Source organism: Nothobranchius furzeri, chromosome 7 (assembly GCF_043380555.1).
Source record: "Nothobranchius furzeri strain GRZ-AD chromosome 7, NfurGRZ-RIMD1, whole genome shotgun sequence".
Lineage (NCBI taxonomy): Eukaryota > Metazoa > Chordata > Actinopteri > Cyprinodontiformes > Nothobranchiidae > Nothobranchius > Nothobranchius furzeri.
In genome coordinates this window covers 29387292-29414224 of record NC_091747.1, presented here as the reverse complement: position 1 = coordinate 29414224, position 26933 = coordinate 29387292, and the positions used below count along the sequence as shown (strand labels likewise).

At 47.4% G+C, this 26933-nt stretch overlaps 1 protein-coding gene across 1 annotated transcript in view; it reads right to left on the bottom strand.

Moving 5' to 3' along the window:
* sspo (SCO-spondin) overlaps positions 1-26933 on the bottom strand; it is a 603219-nt gene that overhangs the window by 199899 nt on the left and 376387 nt on the right. The window contains 21 exon segments of the mRNA XM_054751251.2: positions 8918-9138; positions 9247-9346; positions 10630-10830; positions 10918-11088; positions 12940-13140; positions 17596-17642; positions 17724-17893; positions 17965-18044; positions 18126-18296; positions 18400-18570; positions 18669-18718; positions 18790-18884; positions 18983-19119; positions 20514-20648; positions 20732-20902; positions 20981-21027; positions 21127-21382; positions 21473-21643; positions 21729-21923; positions 22067-22158; positions 22913-23038. Coding sequence (XP_054607226.2) covers positions 8918-9138; positions 9247-9346; positions 10630-10830; positions 10918-11088; positions 12940-13140; positions 17596-17642; positions 17724-17893; positions 17965-18044; positions 18126-18296; positions 18400-18570; positions 18669-18718; positions 18790-18884; positions 18983-19119; positions 20514-20648; positions 20732-20902; positions 20981-21027; positions 21127-21382; positions 21473-21643; positions 21729-21923; positions 22067-22158; positions 22913-23038 — 3008 coding nt within the window.

The following is a 26933-nucleotide window of genomic DNA, read 5'->3' as shown; positions in this document are numbered from 1 at the left end:
GAACAATTAAAGATAGCGACGATTTGGTGTGATGAGACCGATAAGAGACTGAGAGATATCCAAAAAAGTAAAGAAAAAATGAAAGAAAAAGAAAGTGAAGCAGGGATAAACACATCCGTCCTGAGTAAACTAACTCCTTCAGCTCCGCTGGCTGAATGGATGCACTCGTTTAAACCCGGAGAACAGTCAGAGAAGTGGGTCCCAGATATGATGGAGTTGATTCACTCCCACCGCTTAACTGGCCAAAAATTAGACCAGCTGGCTCAAACAAGCCTTCTAAAACCTCCCGCGACTGGACAAATGAGAAGACTTAAAACCCCAGTTTGATGTTTTGGAAACTCCTAACTTAACCCAGTTAACAACTATTAAACAAAAGACTGGTGAGTCCATAGATGATTCCCATGCCAGATACGCAGAAAAGCTCATCCAGGGACAAATTAAAGAGCCAAAAAACCCCAGATCAGCCCCACAAAGCACCCCAGACAGGAAGGGAAATAGGAGGAAGAATTCTAAACAGAGGCAGAGGTACAATTCACAGGCCCGATCACAGCAGTCCATTTGCTGGACCTGTGAAGGTCGAGGTCACTTCTCACGCGATTGCCCCTCAAACTAAACTAGATCCCTGCAATTTATTATTTTAACATAATTATTAAAATAAACAAATACACTTTTTCAGTATTTCTGCTCTTCCTAGCTTGATTTGCTTTCACCTACAAAATTTAGAGTTCAACTTGCAAAAGTTGCACCTCACAAAATCTCACTATTGCCTAAACAATCAATAATAATAATACTAACTGTCTAGCGGACTTTCAATGTTCAGCAAATTCACAAATTCTTGTTTATGTGAATGACAATTTGGTTGCTTCAGACGATGCTGAGTCCTGCCTCAAAGACTCTCTCGCTCTGCTGCAGCATCTCCGCAAAACAGGAAACAAAGTCAGTAAAAAGAATCTACAATGGGTAAAGAAATCTCTAGTCCGGTATTTTGGGACACACTGCTGTCAGGTGAAGGCAGATCCAGTCAGGGACCATGTTGACTACCCCGACACCCCGAATACAGAACAGATCACGCAGTTTTTAGACCTTCCTAAGTAGTCCCCCTAATGTAGCAATGTCCCAGTCCTTTGCACATTTCTCTTTTTTTTCTTGATTTGACCCGGAGTTACAGAATTAGAGGGGAAAATTATTGTAAAATTATGATTTTGTGTTAATGTGTTACAAAACCTCATGAATAGCTTCTGCTTAGTATGATGTAGAACTGTAAAAAAAAGGTGCCTTAATGCCATTTTAAAATGACAAACTCTTTTGCCCCTTTTAACTGAAACAGCCTTTGTACAATTCTGACACAGCTCTGGTTTTGCCAGACTCGAGTTCCTCTGGAAACAGATTAGCTGTGAGGCGGCGTATGTGTGTCCAAAGATGCCTTTTGCTCATGGACTTAGTTTAACAATGAAACTTTTACTCAAGATGGTCTCTGTTTTCACTTGGTAAGGCTGTTCCTTTATGGAATGATGCAAATTACTGGTGTAGGTTAGACTAATATATCATGGAACATGAGTTAATGGGTATACTGAACCATAATTCTAGCCCACTAATGAGTTACCTTACTCAGGTTTTTTGTTATGACATTGTGTTTGTTTTTATTATTTTATCTTTTGCTGTCCCAACAATTACACTCAGGGGGAATGTCCAGTATTTTGACCTCACATGTATGTGTGATCTTGATTCTAGCTTAGGATGATACCGGGTGGACTGTAATGGTAAATTTCTGGCGAATTTTGACCCTATTGGTGGTCCAAACTGGACTGGTCAAAAAGTATATTGAATGGTTGTTGCTGAAGATGTCAAAAAGCCACAGTGAACTTGCAGATCCTTGTGTGCGTTCTCGCCACAGACCGTGAAACCAAGGAGATTGGGGATGCACGTGCTTCTACCAAAATGAGGCGTCAAGGTCACTCATCTTATCCCTCCCGCTGCTGCATACTGCTGAGAGGGCAACTACGACTGACCATCCTCATGCGGGCTCACCGAGGATGGCAGATAAGTAAACGATCTGCCTTAAGCTTGCAGGGCCCATCCACCATGCCGCTGCTGATATTTCGGGATCGCACTTTGCCCTGAAACCGCCCCTCAGCATCTGATGGAACGAGAGGAAACAGCAGCAGTTGGGAGGAACAACGGAAACAACATCTGGTGGTTGAGACCCCTCCTGGGTCCGTCCACACGATGCTGTGACCTGCCTCCAACGATGTCAAGATCCAGTACCCCAAATCTCCCATCTGGTTTCATGGCTCCCTGCCCAAAAAGACATCCCCTCACCGTCCCCACCATCACTGAATCCCAGGTTGCTATGACATCATCACAGTTGCTGGCACACGCCTTTTGTTCAGGTTGGCTCTCTCCTGCCACACACCTGGTGTGGCACACACGTGCAGATTAGTACACTGACCCCGCCTCATATGAGCGACGAAAGCCGCGCCCCTCACGACGACGACCCCAAAGGACACTTCTGCATCACCTTTCCCCGTGCAATATCATCCTGAAGAAGGCATTGTTTTGCCCAAACTACAGTTTCCAGTCCACGGACAAGCCCTTTGACCTCAGCTCTGCCACAGTTAGAGCTGTGTTCATTAACATTTTACATTAACTTTCCCCCTCTAGCAACTTCCTGAAATCCAACGAATCGATGGAGGATCCAAGTTTTATGAGTTGGCCGGTATCTGGTAACTGGTATCAGTTCTTGTTAAAGTTTCTTGCACCTGTTCTTGTTATCCTGGTCATGATTTGCTTAGTTTTAGGCTGTGTGCTCCCGTGTTTGAAGAATATGGTAAGCAAACTGATGATGAATGCCTTGGTTCAATATACTCTCCTAAGACAAAAAGGGGAGCTTGCAGAAGATGAATATATTGCCTGATAAAGTTGGTTTCATTATGATTTCAACAATGTAAATTACGGTTTCTGTAACCATTGTTGTTTGATGTTCTTGTTATCAACTCAGATTTTATTATCCTTCATTGTTATAATCATTTAAGGTGAACTCCGTTTGAACAGGGGGGATTGATAGGTAAAAACTGACTGTCAAAAAGAGTTACCTCACCCTTATTTACATTTAAATGTTTGCAGGAACTCCTTTCTGCTTGAGGTACCTTACCTCACCCTTATTTACATTTAAATGTTTGCAGGAACTCCTTTGTGCTTCAGGTACTTTTGTTCTAGTATATGAAGGCCAGACCGACCAGACCGGGAGTCTCTTTTGCAGGAACGCCGTCCTGCCAGACCAAGAGACTCGTTGATCTATTATCTGAAGAATCCCTTTTGTCTTCTGTGGATTCCTGAGGCAAAGGGGGGTTTTGAGGAATTTATGGATGTTATCTCTTTGGTTTGTGTGTGTGTGTGTGTGTGTGTGTGTGTGTGTGTGTGTGTGTGTGTGTGTGTGTGTGTGTGTGTGTGTGTGTGTGTGTGTGTGTGTGTGTGTGTGTGTGTGTGTGTGTGTTCTTGCAAATAAATTCGCTCCACAGTTTCGGCTCGGTGTGAGAGCAAACTGCCTTTCGTATGGTGTGTATTGATTTTCTCACCCTTTGCAAAGCATTCTTGTGGTTTTCATGTTGTCTGATTACAATTTACCAAATTATCAGTCTAATCCCTCTGTGTGTGCTCTGAACTTTTTTTGAGGTAAGTAATATAAAAATTACCCAACAAGCGGAGTTTGAGCGTATTAAGAATGAGGTTGTTCAGCTCCACACTTTGGTCGATCGGCTCAAAACCAAGGTGAACTCCCTAACCGACCTCACTCTTCAATTATTTACGTCCCTCAATGCTCTCCAGCAGCAAGCCCTCTCGCTCCGCCTAAGGAGGAGCCGCAATTCAGCCTTCCGGAGAGGTGGAATGGGGAGGTTGGGAGCCCAGATGGTCTGCTCGCCTCCCTCGACATGCAATTTGAGTGCCAACCAGGATGCTTCCCCACTGCCTGCTCTCGGGTGGTGCACCTCACCTCACTTCTCTCTGGACACGCTCAGGAGTGGGCCGCTGCTCTTTCTAATTCTAAATTCCCTGCCTACAACGACTATGCTGTCTTTGTGGCCGCCCTCAGGAAGACCTTTGTTTTACCCAGTAGTGAAGTGGGGGCTGAGGCACGTCTCCTAAAACTCCGCCAACGGGAACGCTTGGTGTGCGCCCATGCATCAGAGTTTTTCACCATCGTCAATGGGATGACTCTGCCTTTCGGGCTGTTTTCTTAGAGGGGTTGGCACCCTACATCCGAGACGAGATGACCGGAAGAGAACTGCCCCAGACCCTGGATGAAGTTGCCGACCTGGCGCTGCGCATTGACCAGCGGGTTCTGGTTCGACCCAGGCCCTCCGCTCGCCCACTCAGAACTTCTGGACCTCTTCCTCGCTCACCAACGCCAGCGTCCGAACCCACCTCAACTGAGGAGCCAATGCAGCTAGGCCACCTTCCCCCGGAAGAGAGACAGTGATGGTGGCGCGAGGGTCTCTGTGCCTATTGTGGCTCTCCCGACCACCGCCGCCTGGACTGCCCATTACGGCCGGGAAACGGAGGCACCCACTGAGTATCAGGGTAGCTCAGCCCGGGTCATCCTCTGCCCCTGTTTCTTCCCACTGACTCCTCCTTCCCGTGACCCTCCTTCATGGTGAGACCTCACATCAGATGCACGCTCTGGTGGACTCGTGGGCCGCCGACAACTTCATCGATGTGGATCTGGCTAAACGCCTACGGATCCCCCTGACCCCCTGGAACGGGTTGTTCCGGTGACCTCGGTGGACGGCAGACCTCTCCAGCCCTATCCTGTCCAAGACCGAACCCAGTCACTCCAGATGATCACCCAATACCACCAGGAGACCCTCCATTTCCTGATCATCTCCGCTCCCTCCTCTATTCTAATCCTGGGGTTCCCCTGGCTCCGTCTCCACCACCCCCAGATTTCCTGATCCCTGAACCGCCTGTTAGGCTGGGGGACCCAGTGCCAGGCCCACCTCTCTTCTCCTCCACCCATGGCAGACGGCCCAGCTGGTGGTCTCGGACCTTCACCGCCCAATCTGCCATTGCCCTATCAAGACCTTGCCGCAGTCTTTGACAAGCGGCGCGCCACCACACTGCCGCCTCACCACCCATATGACATGGAAATCAAGCTGCAACCAGGAACCAGCCCCCCAACCCCCCCCCCCCCCCCTCCCCCCCGAGGGCACCTTTTCTCTCTCTCTCCCTCCGAATCCAGAGCTGTGGATGAATACATCAACCAGGCCCTCCAGCAGGGTTTCATCCGACCCTCCTAGTCCCCGGGTGCTGCAGGCTTCTTCTTTGTGAAGAAGAAGGAAGGTGACCTTCGTCCCTGTATAGATTACCGGGGTCTTAACAGAATCACTATCCGGGACCGTCATCCCCTGCCACTCCTCACGACTGCTCTGGACTCCATCTCCCAGGCACAGATCTTCACTAAACTGGACCTCCGGAGCACCTACAATCTGGTCCGCATCAAAGCAGGGGATGAGTGGAAGACTGCATTCATCACACCCACCGGTCATTGGGAGTACCAGGTCATGCCCTTCGGGTTGTGCGACAGCCCCGCCGTCTTCCAACGCCTCATTAATGATGTCCTCTGTGACATGCTGGGCCAGTGGGTGTTTGCCTACCTGGATGACATCCTCATTTATTCCAAGTCCGAGGTCGAACACCTCCACCATGTTTGTGCCATCCTGACCTGGCTCCTGAACAATAACCTGTTCTGTAAGCCCGAGAAATGCTCTTTCCACCAGCGGACCATCTCATTCCTGGGCTTCATGATGTTGGATAAAGGCATAACCATGGACCCTCAGAAGGTCCAGGCGGTCGCTGACTGGCCCCTTCCGACGAGCCTGAAACAACTGCAGAGTTTTCTGGGTTTCTGCAACTTTTACCACCGTTTTATAAAGAACTTCAGCACCATTGTGGCACCTCTCACCTCACTCACCCGACCAAGCCCACCTGGCCAACTGTTTCGTCTAACTCCAGATGCCATTCGGGCCTTCCTCCATCTGGTCACCTGGTTCACGTCTGCCCCGTCCTCCACCATCCAGATACCACTATACCCTTTGTGGTCGATTTCGATGCCTGGGACGTCGGCGCCGGTGTCATCCTGTCCCAAGGCTGGCCCGACGACAGACTCCATCTCTGCGCCTACTTCTCCAGGAAGTTTTCCACCACTCAGCAGAAGTATGGCGTGGGCGATCGTGAACTGCTGGCCATAAAATGGGCGCTGGAAGAATGGAGACATTGGCTTGTGGGCGCTACCCAGCCGTTCACAATTTGGACGGACCATCAGAACCTGACTCACATCCGCTCCGCCAAGCAGCTTAATCCTCGCCAGGCCCGCTGGGCCCTCTTCTTCGAGCCCTATGAGTTCATTCTCGCCTACCGCCTCGGAACCAAGAATCAGAAGGCGGATGCCCTCTCCTGTCAGTTCTCACACTCCACGCCCACATCTGAGCCTGCACCGATTCTACCCAATCACCGATTCCTGGCCCCCCTGAGGTGGCCGTTGGAAGAGACTATTCAGCACGCCCTCCGGGACGACCCCGCACCTCCAGAGACTCCCACTAATCGTCTCTATGTCCCTACATCCTGCCGCAGCGAGGCGCTTTCCTGGGCCCACTCGTCACGCATGTCAGGCCATGCGGGGTTCTCTTGGACTCTTAACTTCCTCCAGCGGGCTCTCTGGTAGCCACACATGGCTAAGGACGTTAAGGAATACACTAGCGCATGTGACATCTGCACTCACTCAAAGACACCCAGCCAGGCCCCTGTTGGAGTTCTCAGACCACTCCCGGTGCCCAGCCGTCCCTGGTCCCACGTGGGCCTGGATTTTGTCACGGGACTCCCGCCAGTCAACAACCTCAATACAGTCCTCACGGTCACAGACCGTTTCTCAAAAGCGGTCCACTTCATCGCCCTTCCGGGTCTCCCTTCGGCCCGACTCACTGCGGAACTGTTCCTGAAGAACGTGGTGCGCCTCCACGGCTTCCCTGTCGATGTGGTCTCCGACCGGGGTCCCCGGTTTACAGCCCAATTCTGGAAAGACTTTTGCCGCCTAATGGGAGCATCGGTCAGCTTATCCTCAGGCTATCACCCGCAGACCAATGGTCAGACGGAGCGGGTTAACCAACAGCTGGGTCGGTACCTCCGGTGCTTTGTCTCGGCTCAACCCTTGCAGTGGCCTAAATACCTCCTTTGGGCAGAGTTGTCCCACAATCTACACACCTCCTTGACCACTCCCATGTCCCCTTTCGAGGTCTGCTATGGCTACCAGCCCCCAGTCTTCGCCCACGAGGAGCCCGAAGTTGCTGTTTCTGCCGCGCAATCCCTAGTGAGGCGCTGCAAGAACGCCTGGATCAAGGCACGAGCTTCCATCACCCGGGCTAATGCCCGTTACGCTCACCAGCATCTCAGCTGACACCGTCCTGGTCCCTCCTATGCTCCTGGGGATAAGGTCTGGATGTCCACCGCTGGCCTACACCTCCGTGTCGGATCCAAGAAGCTTGCTTCCCGGTTCCTCGGGCCTTACACTGTACAGAAGGTCATCAACCCAGTCTTGTACCGGCTGCGGTTGCCGGCGAGTCTCCGCATTCATCCCACCTTCCACACCTCCCTGCTCAAGCCCTATGTGGAATCTTCTTTCTTACCGCCACCAGCTCCGGCGCCTCCACCTGCCCGCTTCCTCGACAGTGAGCCCATCTACACCGTTCGACGCCATCGCAGAGGTCGAGGATGGCAATACCTCGTCGACTGGGCGGACTACGGCCCCGAGGAGCGCTCCTGGGAACCGGCCCGCTCCATCCTGGACCCTTCCCTTATCTCGGACTTCTGGGACCGCCGGGCCGCCCTGGGACTTCAGGAGCCGTCCCTAGACCGGGGGGTCCTGTCAGAGCCCAAGTCCCCAAACCAGCCTCTTCCATCTAGCCGGTCTCCACCCTGGACCACAACTCCCAGCATGCTCCTCGCGGGGATTCCCTCCACGTCACACCTACGTCACCGACCGTGGCTGCATGGTGGCGCAGTGGTTAGCACTGTTGCCTCGCAGCACGAAGGTCGCAGGTTCAAAACTCGGCTGCGGCCTTTCTGCGTGGAGTTGCGTGTTCTCCCCATGCATGTGTGGGTTTCCTCCGGGTACTCCGGTTTCCTCCACAGATCACAACATGCCCTATAGGTTATAAATTGTAAGTCGCTTTGGATAAAAGCGTCTGCTAAATGAATAAACATAAACATATATACGGAAGTCGCCTCCCCAGCTCACCACTCAGTCATCATCTCTTCTAATCCGTGATCAGAGTATTCTACCAACCTACCCGACGAACTTTCTACTCACAGTAAGCTCTATTTCTTACCTCTGGAAAACCCAGGATCTCCGTGTCGCCTCATTGATGCTCGGACGCTCGGAGAATTTCTAGCAAACCGCGAGCTGGTGTTTCGCCGACGCTAGCACTTCCGCGTCGGTAAAGCCACGCTCGCCACAGCTCAACTCCCTTATCCAGCCGACCAGTCTGACAACGGCTGGCAGTGAGTGAGTTAATGGTGTTTTTACTCCACACAATGATGGAGTCAACCAGTGAGTCTACAACTGCACTGCTACACTGCTGCTCAGCTCATGTCGCATGTGAGCATGGGGCTTGCACCTGACCACAAAACTAAAAACACATTTTTTAAAGTACAATGGTTGTCTGCATTTATTTGGGGACTTCTAGAGTCCTAGAAACTCCCTAGGAACTTTACAACACAACACAACATTCATTCACCAGCAAAGCAAGTGACATGTTTTATCACAGGTACAACGTGACAGACTAATCTGGATGCAAAGCTGCAAATCTCCAGCTAAAAGGTGGACACTTAACCCAAATTCTTTGCATGGACTACTGGTGATGATTACCTGTGCACACTTCTGTGTTGCATTCTCTCCGCTGCTCAGCTGCACCAACACAGCCTCTTCTACCACTCTGAGGAGCAGGGTTATTGCAAAGACGCCTCCTGAATTTGAGTCCACCACCACAAGGAAGTGAGCAGTTGGTCCAGGATCCCCACTGGCTCCAGCCACCATCGACCTGGCAACCAGGGAGGGACTGACAGTGTAAAACTCCAGTCTGACATGAACTAAAAGACAAATAAATCAATAAATCAAACACAAAAGCAAAAGAATCAAAGTTCTAATTTGACGTTTTTGGGAGGTTTATGCTGTGGAGCTGATAAACTAAGACATACCAGTTTTTGCAGGCACTAATTATAAAGTCTCCTGGATTAGCAAACAGCCAGTCATGGTCAGCAGGCCCTGTCCTTGTTGTATTCCTGGATTCCTGATATTCTGCTCAGTGAGACACATCGAATAGACAGTTTGTTTAATTATATTAAAAGGAAGTACAGTACAGGCCACAAGTGTGGACACACCTTCTCATTCAATGTGTTGTCATTATCTTCATGACCATTTACATTGGTAGATTCTCACTGAAGGCTTCAAAACTACGAATGAACACATGAGGAGTTTTGTCTCCAACCAAAAAAGGTGAAATAACCGAAAAACCATTTAAATGGTTTTCTAACACTCTTGAAGCTCATCAGGAGAATGCCAAGAGTGTGCAAAGCAGTAATAAGAGCAAAGAGTGGCTTTTATGAAGAAAATAAAGATCATGTTGCCTCTGTTGCTCGTTCATGCCGCTTTGTGCTGTATAACATATAGATCAGACCATACCTAACACAACATGCCACCCAGCTCCTGGTGCAATCTACTGTCATCTCCTGCCTCGATTACTGCAATGCCCTTCTAACTGGTCTTCCAGCCTCTACTGTGAGACCTCTTCAAATGATCCAGAACGCAGCGGCGCGTCTGGTCTTCAATCAGCCAAAAAGAGCACATGTCACCCCTCTGTTCATTGAGCTCCACTGGCTCCCGCTAGCTGCACGCATCAAATTCAAATTGCTAACACTAGCATACAAAGTCCGAGATGGTACAGCTCCCATCTACCTGAATTCTCTTGCAAAGGCTTACGTCTCGGCCCGGCCGCTCCAGTCATCACAGGATGGTCGGCTAGCAGTGCCTACACCATGCTCAGGACAATCCAGACTCTTCCCATGCATCATTCTACAAATGTGGAATGACCTTCCAAGCACTCCCAGAACTGCGGCTTCCTTTTCAATTTTCAAGAAACTCCTGAAGACCCTGCTCTTCAGAAAACATCTTCTTAACTAGCACCCTCCCTGCACCCGTCCCCCCCTCTACTGTCCACTCCTTGTTCCCTCCTCTCCATGATTGATGTCAAGTTGTTGTTGTTATTGTTGTTGTTAGTCTCAAGGGCAATATGCCGATTATCACTTGTTAGTCGCTTTGGAAAAAAGCGTCTGCTAAATACATAAACATAAACATAAAAGTTGTATATAAAACATGTTTTCAGTTATTTCACCATTTTGGGTTAAGTACATAACTCATGTGTTCATTCATGGTTTGATGCCTTCAGTGAGAATCTACCAATGATCATGAAAATAAAGATAACACGTTGAATGAGACAGACGTGTCCAAACTTTTGGCCTGTGCTCTACATGTCCTCTTCCGATTAGATTTAACCGTAATGCATATTATTCCTATAGTGCAACCTAAAGTGGAGCTGTTGGAGTATTTGCAGCGACAATCTTCTCTGGACACACACACTCCATTCTGCAGGACCATGTCACCCGGACACCCACAAGACCAGCTGCAGCCAGTGGGGTCCAAGCATTCTGTGTCACCATGCAAGTCTGAACAGGAGCGAGCACAAGGCTTCCCGCAGAGCCATTCATCCTGCCCCCCACCACAGGCTGTGAAAAAGCAAACATCAAGAGAAGAGCATTATTCAAAGTTTAGACTTGGTCCACTGTAAATGTGGAATCTTTTAATATGCTGACCAGAGCAGACAGTGGTATTATCATTGCAACTGCGGCTCTGCCGGCTCTCTCCCAGACAGGGCAGACCACCAAATCTGGCGGGAGGGCTGTTACATTCCCGGACACGAATGGAAGACCCAGCACAGCCATCACAGTCTGACCATGTAGACCAGGAACTCCATGAACCCTGGACTAGCAGGAGAAAAAAACAATCTAAAATAACTATAGGAAACAAAGATAAATACAATTTAATATTTTGGTTTTCTAAATAAGGTTTTTTTTATTATATGTCCCACACATATAATGTATTCGGTGTAGCGTCCAGCAATGGTCAGTTTAGGCACAACTGACCTTCCGCCATCTATTCAACATCTGGTCAAAAAGGAGACACAGTGTTACTTGTGTTCCTTTAAACAACTTCTGCCTTCACACCAGCCGGGAGTCAGACTCCACTTGTCTGATCCAAAACAATAACTAACTTTTGCCCCCAAGATCTCATCTGCGCCTCCAGAAGAAAGAAGACCAGCTCAAATAAGTTGCTAAACTTAAGAATACTATAATAAATCATTAATAACTCATTTTATGATTTTAATCTATTAAATCATTAAATAAACATTTGCTTATTACTATTTGTGGTAAAAATATAATGAAATGAAATGCTTCCTTAATCTAAATCACTGAGCGGATGTTATGTCCATCTAATAGACTGTGTTCACCATGTTTTGACAACAAGGTCTTCACAACTCACACTGCTCAAAAACCATAACAAGTAGGGCTACGTTAAATTCATTTCACATAGCCAGACCTTACAGCCAGATCAGAGTCTCCATATTAAGAAGGTGTGTTTCTGTTGCCCTGGTAACCTCTACGTTCCTGTCAGCTTCTAATTGGCTGATCAAACCATAACAAATAACTCATAAAACTAAAGCAGACTGAGAGATCTTCAGTTCTGAACAGTCCTGGAGAGTACTGGAAAGTTCTGGAGATAGCTCAGATTGGCCACCTGTTGTGCACCAGGCTCCATCACTGACGCGGTTCAAATAAAACTTGAAAAGGCAACCAACTAGCCTTTGGCCGGTGAGTGTTTTGCATGATGCTTCTCTGTTTTACACGATGTGTTATAAACCTAGCGGAACCATGAATCAAAAAAGTCGCATGATATTTTTTTTCACCAGAATGTTCTAAAAGATTATTAAAGTTTACACACATAAACTATGTTTTGTTTATAATTGGATCAGCCAAGTTCATCACTTTGTCAATAAATGCAATCAGACCAGAAGCAACTGCTCTATATACACAGCTGATTAGAATATTGTTGCTGTTTCATTACTACTTCTACTGTTACTACTGTCACATTATCTTCTGTTGTAGTATACCTCTACCTTGTTTATATTTTTTAAATGTACAACACAAAGCCCTTTATTTAAAATCATCCTGTCTTCTGTCATTTCCTTTTTTTATTTGGAATCTTACAAAACAAATGTTGGACGTTCAGGTGATTACTGCACTATTTAGTACCCATAATAATCACAACTTTTTGTGTCAAACAAAGTTTCTATTTTGCTAATTCAGTTCAAGTTCATTTATATAACACCAAACTACGAAGAATCGTCTCAAGGCACTTCACACAGTAAACATTCCAATACAGGTCAGGTCATTAAGCCAATCGGTAAAAGGTTTCCTATATAAGGAACCCAGCAGGTTGCATCAAGTCACTGACTAGTGTCAGAGTCTTTACAGCAATCCTCATACTAAGCAAGCATGCAGCGACAGTGGAGAGGAAAACTCCCTTTTAACAGGAAGAAACCTCCAGAGGATCCTGGCTCAGTATTTATCATATTTTATGCACATAATGGGGTGCTTACTATTCTAATCCCAAATGATAGCATACCCAGTTGTCTAATCTGATCTGTATTATATAAGGTCATCAGTGTTATTCCCAAGTCTTTCTATGAGGCCAGCAATAAAAAGCACTCTGCACACACATACTGGAAGGGTGTTTCCAAAGAGCAAATGAACTCCTAGTTCTGGGCCTGATCTTACTTGGACAGAAAGTGATGACAGGGCAAAGCTGTCTCTGTATTTCAACTCCAATCCCATTCTGCACTTTCTGCTCCCCAGGACACGGTTCTCCTCCAGCTTTGGCTTGAGGACAGCTGCAGCTCCTGTAGCGAGACACCGACTCTGCACCACAAGTTCTGGAACAGGGAGTCCATTCTGACCATTCACACCACCGACCCGACACTAGAAAAACAAAGATGTAAGAGTTTAGATGGTGCCAGCATGGCAGGCACACTGTCCATCTTTACTTGTGACAAAGTCTGTGTTCATAAATTGGCTTCGTTTGTCTGTTGACAGAAACTGACTTTTGACCTATGATCGACACTCTGACAGTCATCTGGGAGCCTATTCGGGCATGAAAACAGGTCAAGGGTGAAAACACACACACACACACACACACGCAAACACACACACATAAACACACGCACATAAACACACATGCACACACACCTTGTTTTGTTTAATTTTGGGTGGGAAAAATTTAAAGAACATTAGAAAAATCTGTTTGATATTGCTGTATTCGTTCATGCACTTAAATATTCAGTTCAGGTTTATTTATAAAGCAGCAAATCACGACAATATTCATATTCTGAGTTTATAACATGTGTAACGTCCAGCAATGGTCAGTTCAGGTACTGTCTGACCTTTCAACATCTATTCAACATCTGGTCAGAAAGGAGACACAACATTGCATGTGTTCCCTTTAAATGAGTCTGCCTTCATACCAGCTCACAGACTCTGCATGTCTGAAAGATAAACAATAACTTTCTTTCCCAAGGTCCCACCTGTCTGCCTCCACAGAAGGAATAACTCCAGCTCGAATCAGTTGCTAAATTCAAGAATGATTTCCTAAATCAATATGAACTTCTTCCATGACTCATAATCTAGATAATCATTAAATAAACATTTATTTATTACTACTTATAATAATTATAGTATAATGAAATGCTTCATTAATCTGTTTTCACTGAATGGATGTTATGTTATGTTTACAGAGACTGCCATGTGTTCAACATGTTTTCACGACGAGGTCCTTACACCTGCACTCACACCATAACAAATAAGGTTAAGTTAAACCCTGACACACATAGTTTTAAACCAGTCAGAACATCCTGTATTGATGAAGGTGTTTTTCTGAGTTGTCTTGGTAACATCTCCAAACCTGTCAGCCTTTGACTGGCTGAGCAAATCATAACATCTAAACCTTAAAACTGGATCATCCTGAGAGATTCGACAGTTCTAGAGAATCGCTTCAGGCCGGCCATCTGTAGCAAAACCTCTTTAACCATCAAAGGCTTTAACCACGTTGTCAAAACCTTTTTTGCACCTGCCAAGCTGATGAGCTAACAGTTCCTGCAGAAACAAAGGTCCTGACATGTATGCTGCCGGGAAGAAGGCAGAAACATGCGACAGTGCCTAGCCCGGGCTCAGGGGCCTCAGGTAGACCTTGGCTCCTCTGCTGTCCCATCACAGCGGAGGGGGATGTCCAGGAGGGGGAGAACCCAACTTTACCTGGATGTCCTATGTCTTATATATTCTGGAAGTTGTACAAATGCAGGGATGGGAGTAGACATTCTGCTGGGGTGGGGCTGGGTTGGTGCCCTCGGACTCCGTGAGGCTCTGTGATGCTGCTGCTTTGGGCCCTGGCGAGATGGGCTGGGGTCTCCATGCCCTGGGTGGCATTTTGGCAACGGAGGTGCCTATTGGGGCCAGTGGGGGAGCTGGCTCCCTGGAGGGCCAACCAGCCATTCCTCCCCATCCCCTCACATTTTTCTCCTCCTGCTCCCTCACATCATCACACAAACATACACATAGGACCTTGGGGGGTAGACAAGTCAGGGGTGAAGGTATGGACCACATTTCTGCATTCCTGTGGCAACCTGACCCCCAATTTTATTTGCACATTAAACACTTCCACCAACGACATTCCACTCAAACACACACTTAGGGCCTTAGGAGAGAGCACATTCAACGACATTTGGCAGGAGGATTTTTCAGCCTCCTCCCGAGTGCCGGTGCCCACTTCCAATTTCAAACTGCACTTAGACACGGAGGGCTGTGGGTGCAAGTGGGGTGGTGTGGTGGCATCAGCTGGCGTAGGCCAGACGATGCCCGCACTGCCCGCTCACCACAGCCATGGAATAAACCTTATCAACATGCACTAACACTAAATTGGAACCGGCGGAGGGAAACTAGGGGTCTTAGCACACCTCTGTTGTTGCTTGGCTTCCCGGGGCTGGAGGCTAGGAGGGAGATCTGGCCGTCTGGTTGGGGTCTGGGGTGGTGGGTTGCTTTGCTCCACGTTGGGCGGGGGAGCCTGCTCATCAGCACCCCAGCAGAAAGGGTCGAACTCTGGGAACCAGTGACGGTTGTACCCCATGTGCAGCAGTACCGGGACCAGAGTGAATATGGTGTGTATGGGGAGCATGAGTGGGTGTCCGGCATGCACTATTGTAAGTCTTTGGTTGTATGTGTGAGCATGACGGAGGGAGTGTGTGACTGTGTGTATGACTGTATATGTCAGGTAGGGCCTTTGACTCCTCCCTTCTCCTGGGACTTCTTTTTATGATATAGATCTTCGTCTCCCCTCCCCCTGCCACACCTGGTGTGGAGTGTGGTGCCTTGGTCTGCCTGAGTGTTTGTGGCTCCCAGGTCAGGAAGTTGAAGATTTTTGGCATCTGCCTGATCAATCCCGGTGGCTGCCTGGTGGGATCTGGGTCCATGGGCTCTGCTGGGTCCCCGGCGGGGTTGGTTGCCCCTGGGTCCCAGGTCCCGGGCTAGGGGGTGGGAGGCTGCGGGCAGGCCTGTGGGCTTGTCGCTGATATCTCCTGGGACTCTGCTGGCTGCTGGTTGTGGCCCCCCAGGGCAATCCTCTGCACCTCTCGAGGGGGGCAGGGCTTTTCCTGGTCGCAGTCTCCCTGGGGTCCCTGTGCTCTGAGGCAGCTCCTGGATCTCTGGGACTTGGAGCTCCATCTCCTACACATCTTTGGGGGGCAGATCTGTGGCCCCTCACACTCTCTATTGGACGCTCCTATAGAGAAACCTTACATATACAAGTGCGTGTACACACACAGGTGCTCACATGGTGCTCTCATAAGTATGGATTTGGTTCAACACATGTCTTAAAGCTGTGGTTGGCACTAACGGCACTGTGATTTATTATCGTGTGATTGTTCAGTAAAACTATGTTGATTTTATATTTCTTCATTAAGCTGATACAGTGATAGTTTGCTCCTGTTGTATTGTTGTGTGTCCCATTTTTGCAGGTCTAGAAGCAGACTCTTGTTCATCATTGATTGTTTATTTTTGTGGAACCCCCCACCTTTTGTCTTTTCCTTTCTCTTTCACCTCTGTCTGGTCAGAATTACAAAGCATTCAAAAACAATAACAATAAAGTTTTAAGTATCAGGCGTGACATTAAAAGTAGACGCTTTGATGCTCCACCTGAGAGTAAATCTGTAAGGCTTGTTACCAGCATTCAGACATAAATTCTGTTTGCTTTACTCGCTCATCCCTATCCAGATGTGTTTTATAAACCAGACATCACACCTTTCTGAGTCCCTTAGGAAACTCTTAAACACACCATGTCATGTTTCACCAGAGTTCATTCATTGTCTCATTTAACATCACTGTGTCACCATTCATAATCATTTACCTTTCATCATCATTAATATAGTAATAAATAGATTTTTAGAAACTATATTTTTGTCTCTGAGTCTAATTATTATAAAGTGTTATTTCCGTGGATTAACCAAATTACCAAGTTCATCTTCAATCTGATGTTAAAGGTTCAATGATATTGATTATCCATATTTTTATGGAATATTACATTTTATTGATAACATTTATTGTCATGGTTCTGTTTTTTTACACATCATGTTTTGCTCCTCTGAGCCTGTTGCAGGTGGGCGTGTCGGAGAGGCTCAGCTGTGGCTGATTTCCCATCAGCAAGGCCAGGGGATTTAAGGGGAGGCGTTGCCACACGTCAGCGCCACTTGATACTCTCACGATGGGTAACCTCCAGCCTCGGCCTGTCCCAGTCAGATTTGTTTGTAAACTCTCGTGATTTTGACTTGTTCTTATTCAGCCTTCCCTGTTCACAGAAGTACCCGTCCTGGATCAGAGTCTCAGTCCCAGCCTGCCTGAAGTGTGTTGATCTCAGCATCGCTCACCTCCCCTGGCCGTCCGCTCTCCACCGTCCACCTGCCCTGGATCTTCCTCAACAACTAACCACTCACCTCAGCCTGACCCATCTCAGACCAGGCCCGACCTGACCTGTCTCCCCTTCCAGCCCATTCTCAGCCCAGCATCGTAAGACCATTCCAATTTCCATTTATTCCCCGATTCTCAGATTCCTGTTTCTTACCCGTCTGTTCTTCTGTTTTAGACCCGGAATCTCATCCTGTCCCACTTATCAAACAGCATCCTTAGTTTCCATTTTAGCTACTTTTACAATAAACATTTTGTAATCTCTAACCTGTTTTCCGTGTGTGACTCTTTCATGTGGGTCAGGAGACTTCCACCCATCATGACATTTGTGGTCTACTGACAAATGTAACCACCTACTAATGATTACACTAGAGATACAGTGGTATGGTGGTCATATTCACATCTGAAATCCAGTGTTTGCAAGCTCACCTGGGCAAACGTCTTTAGTGCAGTCAAGCCTGCCACCTGTACAAGTGCTGCAGCCATGCAGAGAAGATCAAGTATTATTTATGATGTAGATGAGTGTTGGTTTTGGTGCATACGTGGCTTCTTCTCACCAGTTGTTACACCCATCAGGAGCTACAGACATTTCTCCTGGTTCCAGGCGCTGTCCTGAGCTGAGGTCCAAACAAGGACAATCTTGTCTCGCTACACACACCTTCCCATTGGCTGACAGGACCTTGCCCTCTGTGCAGTAACACCCCGGCTCACAATGCCACTCGCAGCGCTGAAAGGTATTTCACCCAAATGTAGTTATGTGTAACTGTGAATGAGAGCATCCTCCTTAGCTCTACTTACAGACAGATCATCACAGGATCGAGGGCAGGAGGGCCCACAGCTACTGAACACTGTCCCTGGGACCTGGGAGCACGGTGGCACTGAAACAGAGAGAGACAGGCCCACAGTTGGCTTCTGGACCCACGGTTGGAACAACACCCTCATTCAGCCTGAACGTGTACCTGGACAGTGGTCAGTGTTACAAGCTTTGACTTGGGTCCCCAGCCCCTCACAGAAGTTTCCCTCCGCCTCTGGATTTGGGTTGTCACAGTTTCTCCATCGACTCTGCACCCCTCCACCACACAACTTGGTGCACTCGGTCCAGTTACTCCATGGGCTCCAGCCTCCATCACCTTAACAGAGTTCCATCATGAACAAATCTGTTCACTGCCACCTTAAATACTTCAGGTTAAGTGTGAGAACTTCATCCAGCCAAAGTAACACAAATACACCCACGGTCACATGAGGCGATGAGGCAGACCTGGTCCTCACGGTGAGGACCAAAACATGGAAGACCACTGCCAGATTGCTGGGGACTCGAACAGAAACGATAGCGAGACTGGAAGCCTGCCCCGCACAGCGCTGAGCACTGGCTCCAGGGTGTCCACGCAGACCACTGGCCATCCACTACAGTGGGTGTTAGCATGGAACAACAAGTTTTAATGGCTAGAACGTGCTTTAGTGCATGTCAGAAAAGAAAAACAAACCATTGTTCAGATTCTTACCATTGCAGCTGATTTGGGAACAATTAACCAGCCTTCCTCCTTCACATATACTGAAATATAACACATTAAATAGATTTGACTGATTAACACAAGCCCACCTTATAACTGACCATACTCTCACCAGCTATCACACAGTCTGGGGACAATGCCTCCAGGATGGTACAGGTTTCCAGGAAGACCACATGGGCAGTCAGACTCAGGTACACATGAACCATCCTGCAAATACATAAAAACTGGATTATTATTAGTTGGGGGGGGGGGGGGGGGCACTGCCCAGCGTACAATGGGATGAGTGTATTTCTGTCTCCATGCACCTGCAGGACAGTCCCATGTGGACACTGGCAGCCTGGAGTACAGTTCCGACTGAGGTTCAGCATGATGTCTGTACAAGACACAGGTCCTAGCAAACACGGAGTCCACTGCTGGCCTAAAGGACACGTCCTGCCATCCCCTTACACAGCAACACACAAACATGGGCGAGAATATTCAGAGGGTCACTATGCATGCTGTACAGAGATGTCCAATTTCCATTCTGCTCCCTCATGGACTGATATTCACAACTCTCACAACAATTAAAATTAAATTGTAAAAAACAAAATCTAATATTTACTTGGGGGTGCTATGACTAATCCAGGGGTAGCTATAGCGCCCCCTAGTGACCCCCCTGGTGCCGCCACTGGAGCTAACTTTATGTGCATGTGTACAAGTCATGGGACGTAATCTGCCACTTTTTATTCAGTCCTCAGGACTGTTTATAGTGAAGCTGATGAAGAGAGGCAGCAGACAGCTTCCTTCTTCAGGAAAGGAGGAGTTTCTTAACACTCATTTGACCCTAGTGCATTTTTTTGTGCTCAAAGGACATGAACGTTAGAAAATTAAAGGATTATGTAAGGGTTAAAGCATATTTCAACCTCCTCTCTAGCACCTTTAGATCTGTTGTTGTTTCTTCAGAAGCCCAGCAAAGAAGAGAGGAGTTCCCACTGACCCCAGTAGCTACGCTAACACGTGTGATGTTCATGATTCTGCTGCATCCTTCATCATCCTGGTCCTGATCCAGGTTCTGCAGAAGCCTGGTAATTACCTGCAGCAGCTCATCAGGTTCTGCAGAAGCCTGGTAATCACCTGCAATTCATCACCGCTGCTCTACGATTCATCATTAAAGTTTTTTTTATTGCTGACAGGAACTTCTGCTCTGTCCCGACCAAGGTAATACTCTCTGACACTTGTTTGGTTATTTTGCAAGTTTTCTTTTATTCTGGGTAGAACGTAGGGAGTCCCCTTGCCTGCTGAGGATGCAGCGTGACCAAATATGTTTAACTGAGGGCGTTTCTGTCTGTAAATGACTGAGCATGGATGCCAGCACCTGGGTAGCACAGGTGGGATTTATCATCAGACGAGTGCGGAGGAGCGTGCGTACGAGAGGCCACATCATGGTTTATAGATCAGAATTTTGATCGTCCGTACCAACTTTCTAGATTCCATTCATAGGAAGGAATTTAGGAATTTTTCTAAGAATGTTTGATGAATGAGGGCCCAGAACTCCATGCAGAAGCTCTCCGGAGCTCCACATCCAGATGTGCACCGAACCAAACCGCAGCCAGTGTGAATGTTCTGATTGGACTCAACGAATGTTGGTCTATGTGGAGGCCGTGCAGAAACTGGACTGCGTCAGTTCCACAGAAGGCGGTCAGTAAATATAATAACATAGTTGTGACGTCATCATCCTTTGGTTTCAAAAGCAGTATGCATCAAATGTCACGTCTCTGACAAGAGAGTACTCTCCAATGAAATCAGTCAACGTGAACGTTTGCCCTGACAACAGTGCTGTGTGTCATCCACAGGTACCACAAGGCTGCAGGTTGCAGGCGCTGAACTGCTGAGAAGTGCCATGGATTCTGATGGGTCCACGGGTTCGAGTCCTGTAACCTCCTCCACACGTCACCGAACATGCTGACCACATGGTCCATGGCTCTTTTACACCTCCAGACACATCACAAATGGACTTTATGGACATTTCAAACACAAATTGTGTAGAACCAGCTTTATTCATCCCTCCTTCTCACCAAAGCAGGGTTCAGTGCTGCAGGTGTCAATCCCGACTCTCTCTCCTTTGCAGGGATGTCCCCCAAAGGCTGGAGGTGGGTTGTTTCCTGAGCGGTACCTCTTTCTGACACCGACATCACAAGTTCGACTGCAACCACTCCACTGTGTCCAGCTGCTCCAGCCACAGTCCACTAGGATAAAACACAGACATGGAGCTGGTTTACTGGTGAAAACACAATATGGTTTGAAACTCTGTATAAATAACTGACCAGGGCAGGGAACTGTCTCACACTCCATCTTTCCATTAGTGCAGGTGCTGTTGGAGACACGGTGGAAAGAAAATGAAGCACATTCCTGCAGCAACAGCAGGTTTGAATAGTAGGTGAACTTCACTTAGAATGAGATGACATGGTACCAGTTGTTACACGAGTCAACAGGCAGGATGGCACCTGCTGGGTGTAGCTCCCCCTGGTGGTAACATGGGCACTGTTCTAAAGGCACACAGCTGTTGTTGAATAGGAAGGAGCCCGGTGCGCAGTAGCAGCCATCGTAGCAGGTGGTGGCACACTGGACCTCTGGGGAAGTCATATCTGAACACACCCATGGACATGCTCCGCCTTGACCTTCACACTCAGCAGCTGTCATGTTCACCATGCCCTCCGGACAAACACCTAGAGGAAGCCAAAGGCCGATGCTTGAGTGGGATAATGCTTTAAAAAATAAGCATGACATTCATTTGTTCCAGGAGCACGAAGGCATACCTAAACAGGGATGAGCGTTGCAGGCCCGTGTTTGCATGTGAGGCCCGGTGCACATTTTACCTCCGTGTTGTTGTGCAGGTGAAGTACAGAACCTCTCCCTGGTCTGAACACCACAGCTACATTCAGCTGAACATTGAGACCACTGGGTCCAGAGCGACCATCCACCATGCACTGAAAAATACCAATGAGATCAACCTAGAGAGGTTTCGATGTTTACCAGCCGCTGATTGGTGGAAAAGGGGTTTCCTTACCCTACCTGGACAGGGCACAGTGTTGCAAGGCTCCTGCTCCTCGTCATCTTCATCACACAAACGTGGTGTATGTGTGTGGTTGAACATTAATAGTGTATGATTGCAGCTACGAAATCGTCGTCGGACTCCCACGTTGTCTACGTGGCTGAGACACGTTTTACTGCACTCGGACCAGTCAGTCCACACACCATCAGGTAGGACTGCACACCATGATGAACACAAAAGTAGTCATTACTGACAGGGTTGGTCTGGAAATGTGGATCCATATGCTGTGGCACAAGTAAAAACACCAAACTAAACATTTCTACAAATGATAGAATCACTGTTGGATGGGGTGGCGTACCAGAGAGGCATGGGCGGGAGCAACGCCGGGACTCAGAGGAGTCTCCTGGACAAAGCTGGACTTGGTCTGATTCTGCTGGAACCATCGCTGACCTAAGCAAACATAACTCAGATGTACCATGACTGTGTTTGGTTTATACGTGGCAGATCATTTGAACAACGCTGGAGAAACACCGTTGCTATCATTAGGCTACTTTTACAGAGGTGGTGGTGCAGAAATACAGGAGGGAAGTGCGGGCTAGGCGTAAATCGGTGGATGGGTGGGTGGTGACTAAGGAGCGTCATGGGATTGTGATCAATGACCAAATGCAAGATCAACACCAAACCACATTAAATAACAGCTGGTGTTGATTATTCAAATAAAAAGTTGAGCATTGACTTGTACATAATTAGTTACTGAATACGTGGCTTGGTAGACAATGCACACAGTGGAACACCTCGTAGAATGTCTTTTACTGGACTTAGCCAACATGTAAGGAAAGGAAATTGGTTCTGATGTTCAGGAACCACCATGGCTTGTGTGGACCATGATCAGGAGCATGCTGGAACACAGTGAAGCCTGTCTCATATCCCCATGGGCTGAGAGAGTACAGAAACAGACGCCTTCAATCTTGACTGGCATCTGCTGTTGTCCACATGAACAAAACCTGTGTCTTCTGGAGAAATATTTCATGGTCAGACAAAACCAAGTCAAGGTGAGGCTTTCAGACCTAATGACAGTGTACCTTCTGTCAGCATAGTGGTAGTTGTGCATGGAAAAGAGAAGAAGGACCACCTCCACATTCACCTGAAATGATCAGCTGATGGCTGAAACTTGGACAGAATCTTGTTCAGGAAAGCTGCTCACCTGTAGCGCTGCTGTAGCCCAACACCACAGGATGCAAGACATGGTGACCATGATGACCAGACAGACCAGGTGCAGATTGGCAAACAGCGGGATGTGTTGCAGGTGACTTGTCCATCTTCACACATGCTAGCAGTTTAAAACAGTTATTTACTATAAATAATTCCAAATAATAATAACAAAGAATCCTATCTCCTGCATTAGTTTCTGATAGAAAATAGTCTCCTACACCTATCTCCTGCATTAGCTTCTGATATAAAATAGTCTCCTACACCTATCTCCTATTTCAGCTTCTGATAGAAAATAGTCTCCTACACCTATCTCCTGCTTCAGCTTCTGATAGAAAATAGTCTTCTACATCTGAAAGGTTATACTATAAAGCGTCTTTTCAGAAAAATCTGTTTTAACTCTGAAAATTAACACCAACACCACAGGACAAAGGCAGGTATTTTACACTGAATTTCAATGAATTGACTGACAGAGTTCCCATACTCTGACACTGCTTATTTAACACTTTTTAGTACGTTACTCATTAGTACATTACTGTGTACTAATGAGCGTTTGTCAACTGTCTCATATTCGTTGATTGTCATGTCCTGCGTCCCCCTCATGTGTCTCCTTGTGTTCCCCAGCCCTCTCTAGTTTCCCCTTGTGTCAGTATCTCCCTTTGGTTCATTTTTGCTTCCTTCCCAGTCTGGTTTCCTCCCCTGCTCCTGCTCTCGGTTCTTAGTTTCACCTGTGTCTAATTACCTTAATCACCCAGACCCTGTGTATATAACCCTGTCTGTGTCTAACTGTGTTGTCGGCCCATTGTTGATGTTGTCAGCCTTGTTTTTGTCCTCCTCGAGTTTCCCAGGTCCTTTGTGCCTTTTGGATTTTGCTTCTCCTCCTTAATAAAAGGAATTTATTTTCTTACAACCTCTCCTCCCTCAAGTCATTCTGGGTTCTGCATTCTGGGTTCGACCTCCTCCTGCCGTATCGTGACAGTTGGTATCCGTTCACCTAACATAGTTTAGCTTAGAGAGAGGGAGAGACGCCTGTCACCCAGTTCTGGAGCTCATTCGGGCTTCTGTGAGCTGGATTCGACCAAGACACCAGCAAACCAGTCCAGCTGGTACTTTTATTTATTTATTTTTTTCCCCGTGTCCTGTCTGGTTGTGGAGCAAACAGAATTAATGTCTGAATGCTGGTGACAAGCCTTACAGATTTACTCTCAGGTGGAGCATCAAAGCTTCTGCTTTAATGTCACACCTGACACTTAAAACTTTATTGTTTTTGTTTTTTGAATGCTTAAAATTCCGACCAGACACGGAGAAAGAGGTGAAAGAAAATGGAAGAGACAAAAGGAAGGGGGGGTTCCACAAAAATAAACAATCAATGATGAACAAGAGTCTGCTTTTAGTCCTGCAGAAGGAGAAACACAACAAACAACAATACAACAGGAGCAAACTATCACTGCGTCAACCTGATGACGAAATAGATAATCAACTCTTTTACAGGACAATCACTATAATAAATCACAGTGCATTAAGTGCCAACCACAGCCTTAAGACATGTGTTGAACGTGCCCAAGTGCATACTTAGAAAAGCACCATGTGAGCACCTGTGTGAGTATCCTCTGAGTACTCGCGCTTGTATGTGTAAGGTTTCTCTATAGGAGCATCTAATAGAGAGTTTGAGGGGCCACAGATCTGCCCGCAAAGATGCGTAGGAGATGGAAGGAGCTCCAAGTCTCAGAGATCCAGGAGCTGCCCCAGAGCGCAGAGACCCCAGGGAGAATGTGACTAGAAAAGCCCCAACCCCCCTCAAAAGGCTCAGAGAATTGCCCCGGGGACCACAACCAGCAGCTGGCCGAGCCCGGAACCCAGCGACCCGGGACCCAGGGGCGACCAGACCCGCCGGGACCCAACAGAGCCCAGGGACACAGATCCCACCAGGCAGCCACCAGGATTAATCAGCCAGATGCCAAAAATCTTAAACCAGCTGACCCGGGAGCCGCGAACACTCAGGCAGCCCAAGGCACCACACTCCACACCTAGTGTGGCAGGGAGAGGGGAGGCGGAGATGTAAAGCAGCAAAAGAAGTCCCAGGAGAGGGGAGGAGTCAAAGGCCCCACCTGACATATACAGTCATACACAGACACAGACACAGTCACTCCCTCCCTCCCTCATGCTCACACATACACATACAACCTAAGACAGTAGTCCGCAAACGGCGGCCCGCGGGCCACGTCCGGCCTGCGAGTCCTCTCTTTGTGGCCCCCAAACCCCGCGCAAACCCCCCACCCCCACCCCTGACGGCCGACCGGGAGGTTTAGGATAGAGCTGAGGAAAATAATCAAATAATCAATCCATGAGATGCGGGCATAAACGGTTTTACATCATAGAAGAGTACTATAATCAATTATAGTGGAATGTAGTTGTGTTATTTTAATGTGACATTGCTTTTCTTAGTAAGATGAGGGTTAGTAAAAATTCTTGGTTAGATGAAGGTATTTTAATATTCTGATTAAAATAATGCCTAATTTGGAGATATTGAAAGAAATCATCAGATCCCAACACATGTTTTTACTTCAGTGTCTCAAATGTTTGAAACACCCCCTCGTGGATGAAGGACGTGTAGCTGGTTCACCTGTTGGAGATCCATGCTTTGAATCTGTTATCGTATTTGTTAGGTGTAACGTCTGAGTCAATAGCTCGCCATCACAAAATTTTTAACATTTTTAATTTTCTTCCCAGACTGTTAACATCAAGCCAGGATGGAAAAAGTATGAGGCAACACATCAAGCAGAAGCCAAGCTAGCACATCAGGCATGGATCCAAGCAGGAAGACCCAGAGCAGGGTCGGTCCTGGAATATAAAAAGCTTACCAGAGCGAGGTATAAATATGACATTCGCTACATTGTAAACCATGAACAGAACTTGAGAGCGGACTCTATGGCTGAAAAGCTTTTATCTAATAATGTGAGGGGCTTCTGGAATGAGGTGAGGACTTTGAACATGACTAATACTGCACTGCCCAGTGCCATAGAGGGAGTCTCTGGGGCTGATAATATAGCAGAGTTATGGAGACAAGTACTTTGACTTGTATGACTGTGTCAAAGGTGAGCCATACAAGGTAGGAAATGTTACTAGCAGGGATGCAGTGATTATCACTCCCTGTGAGGTGCGACAAGCCATAGCACACTTGTCTAACAACAAGGCAACAGGCTCAGATAAATTCTCAGCAGAACATCTGAAGTTTGCAAGCTCCAGGATTGCTGTACGCCTGGCCCTTTGCTTCTCTGGGTTCATGACCCATGGTCTGCTGCCTGACTCTTTATTGTCTGTTACCTTAGTGCCTGTCATCAACAACAAAACTGGTAAAGTTGGGAGCCTGGATAACTACAGGCCAATAGCCTTAGCTAGTGTTGTTTCTAAGGTACTGGAAAAGATATTGCTTGATCGACTTTCTCACTATATAACGACACACCACCAGTTCGGTTTTAGATCCAAGCTGGGAACAGATCTGTGAATCAATGGCCTGAAGGAAGCAGTTCATCTTTGAGACAGAACTCCTCAGTGATGATGGGGTTTATTGATGCACCATAAGCTGGGCGGACACTGTGTGACTGTTTCACTCGTAGCACTCAGCTTCAGCTCAAACTGTACAACTTCCTCGCAGGGCAGATCTCACGAATCATGTGCTCACACTGTACGACCCAGTTCTTGGATGCGACCTGACTGCTCACACTGTACGTCTGGTAGCAACACGTCGGACCTAAAAAAAATATGCTAAAAATAGCAGTTTTTATACAACACATCAGACTTTTTTGTCTTGTTTTGCCTGTTGTCCTTCGGGAGTGCCGCAGGAGGACACACAGGGATTTATGCGGGTTGGATGAGGAAAACGAAATAAAGAAAGTAAATCTGTGTTTTGTGATCAGTTTAATTTGACATGAGCATGGCGAACACGCTTTCTTGACAATCCTTGTCACTGTGTGTGAAAAAAACATTTAGAAAAATGACCGAGTCTTCACTAATAC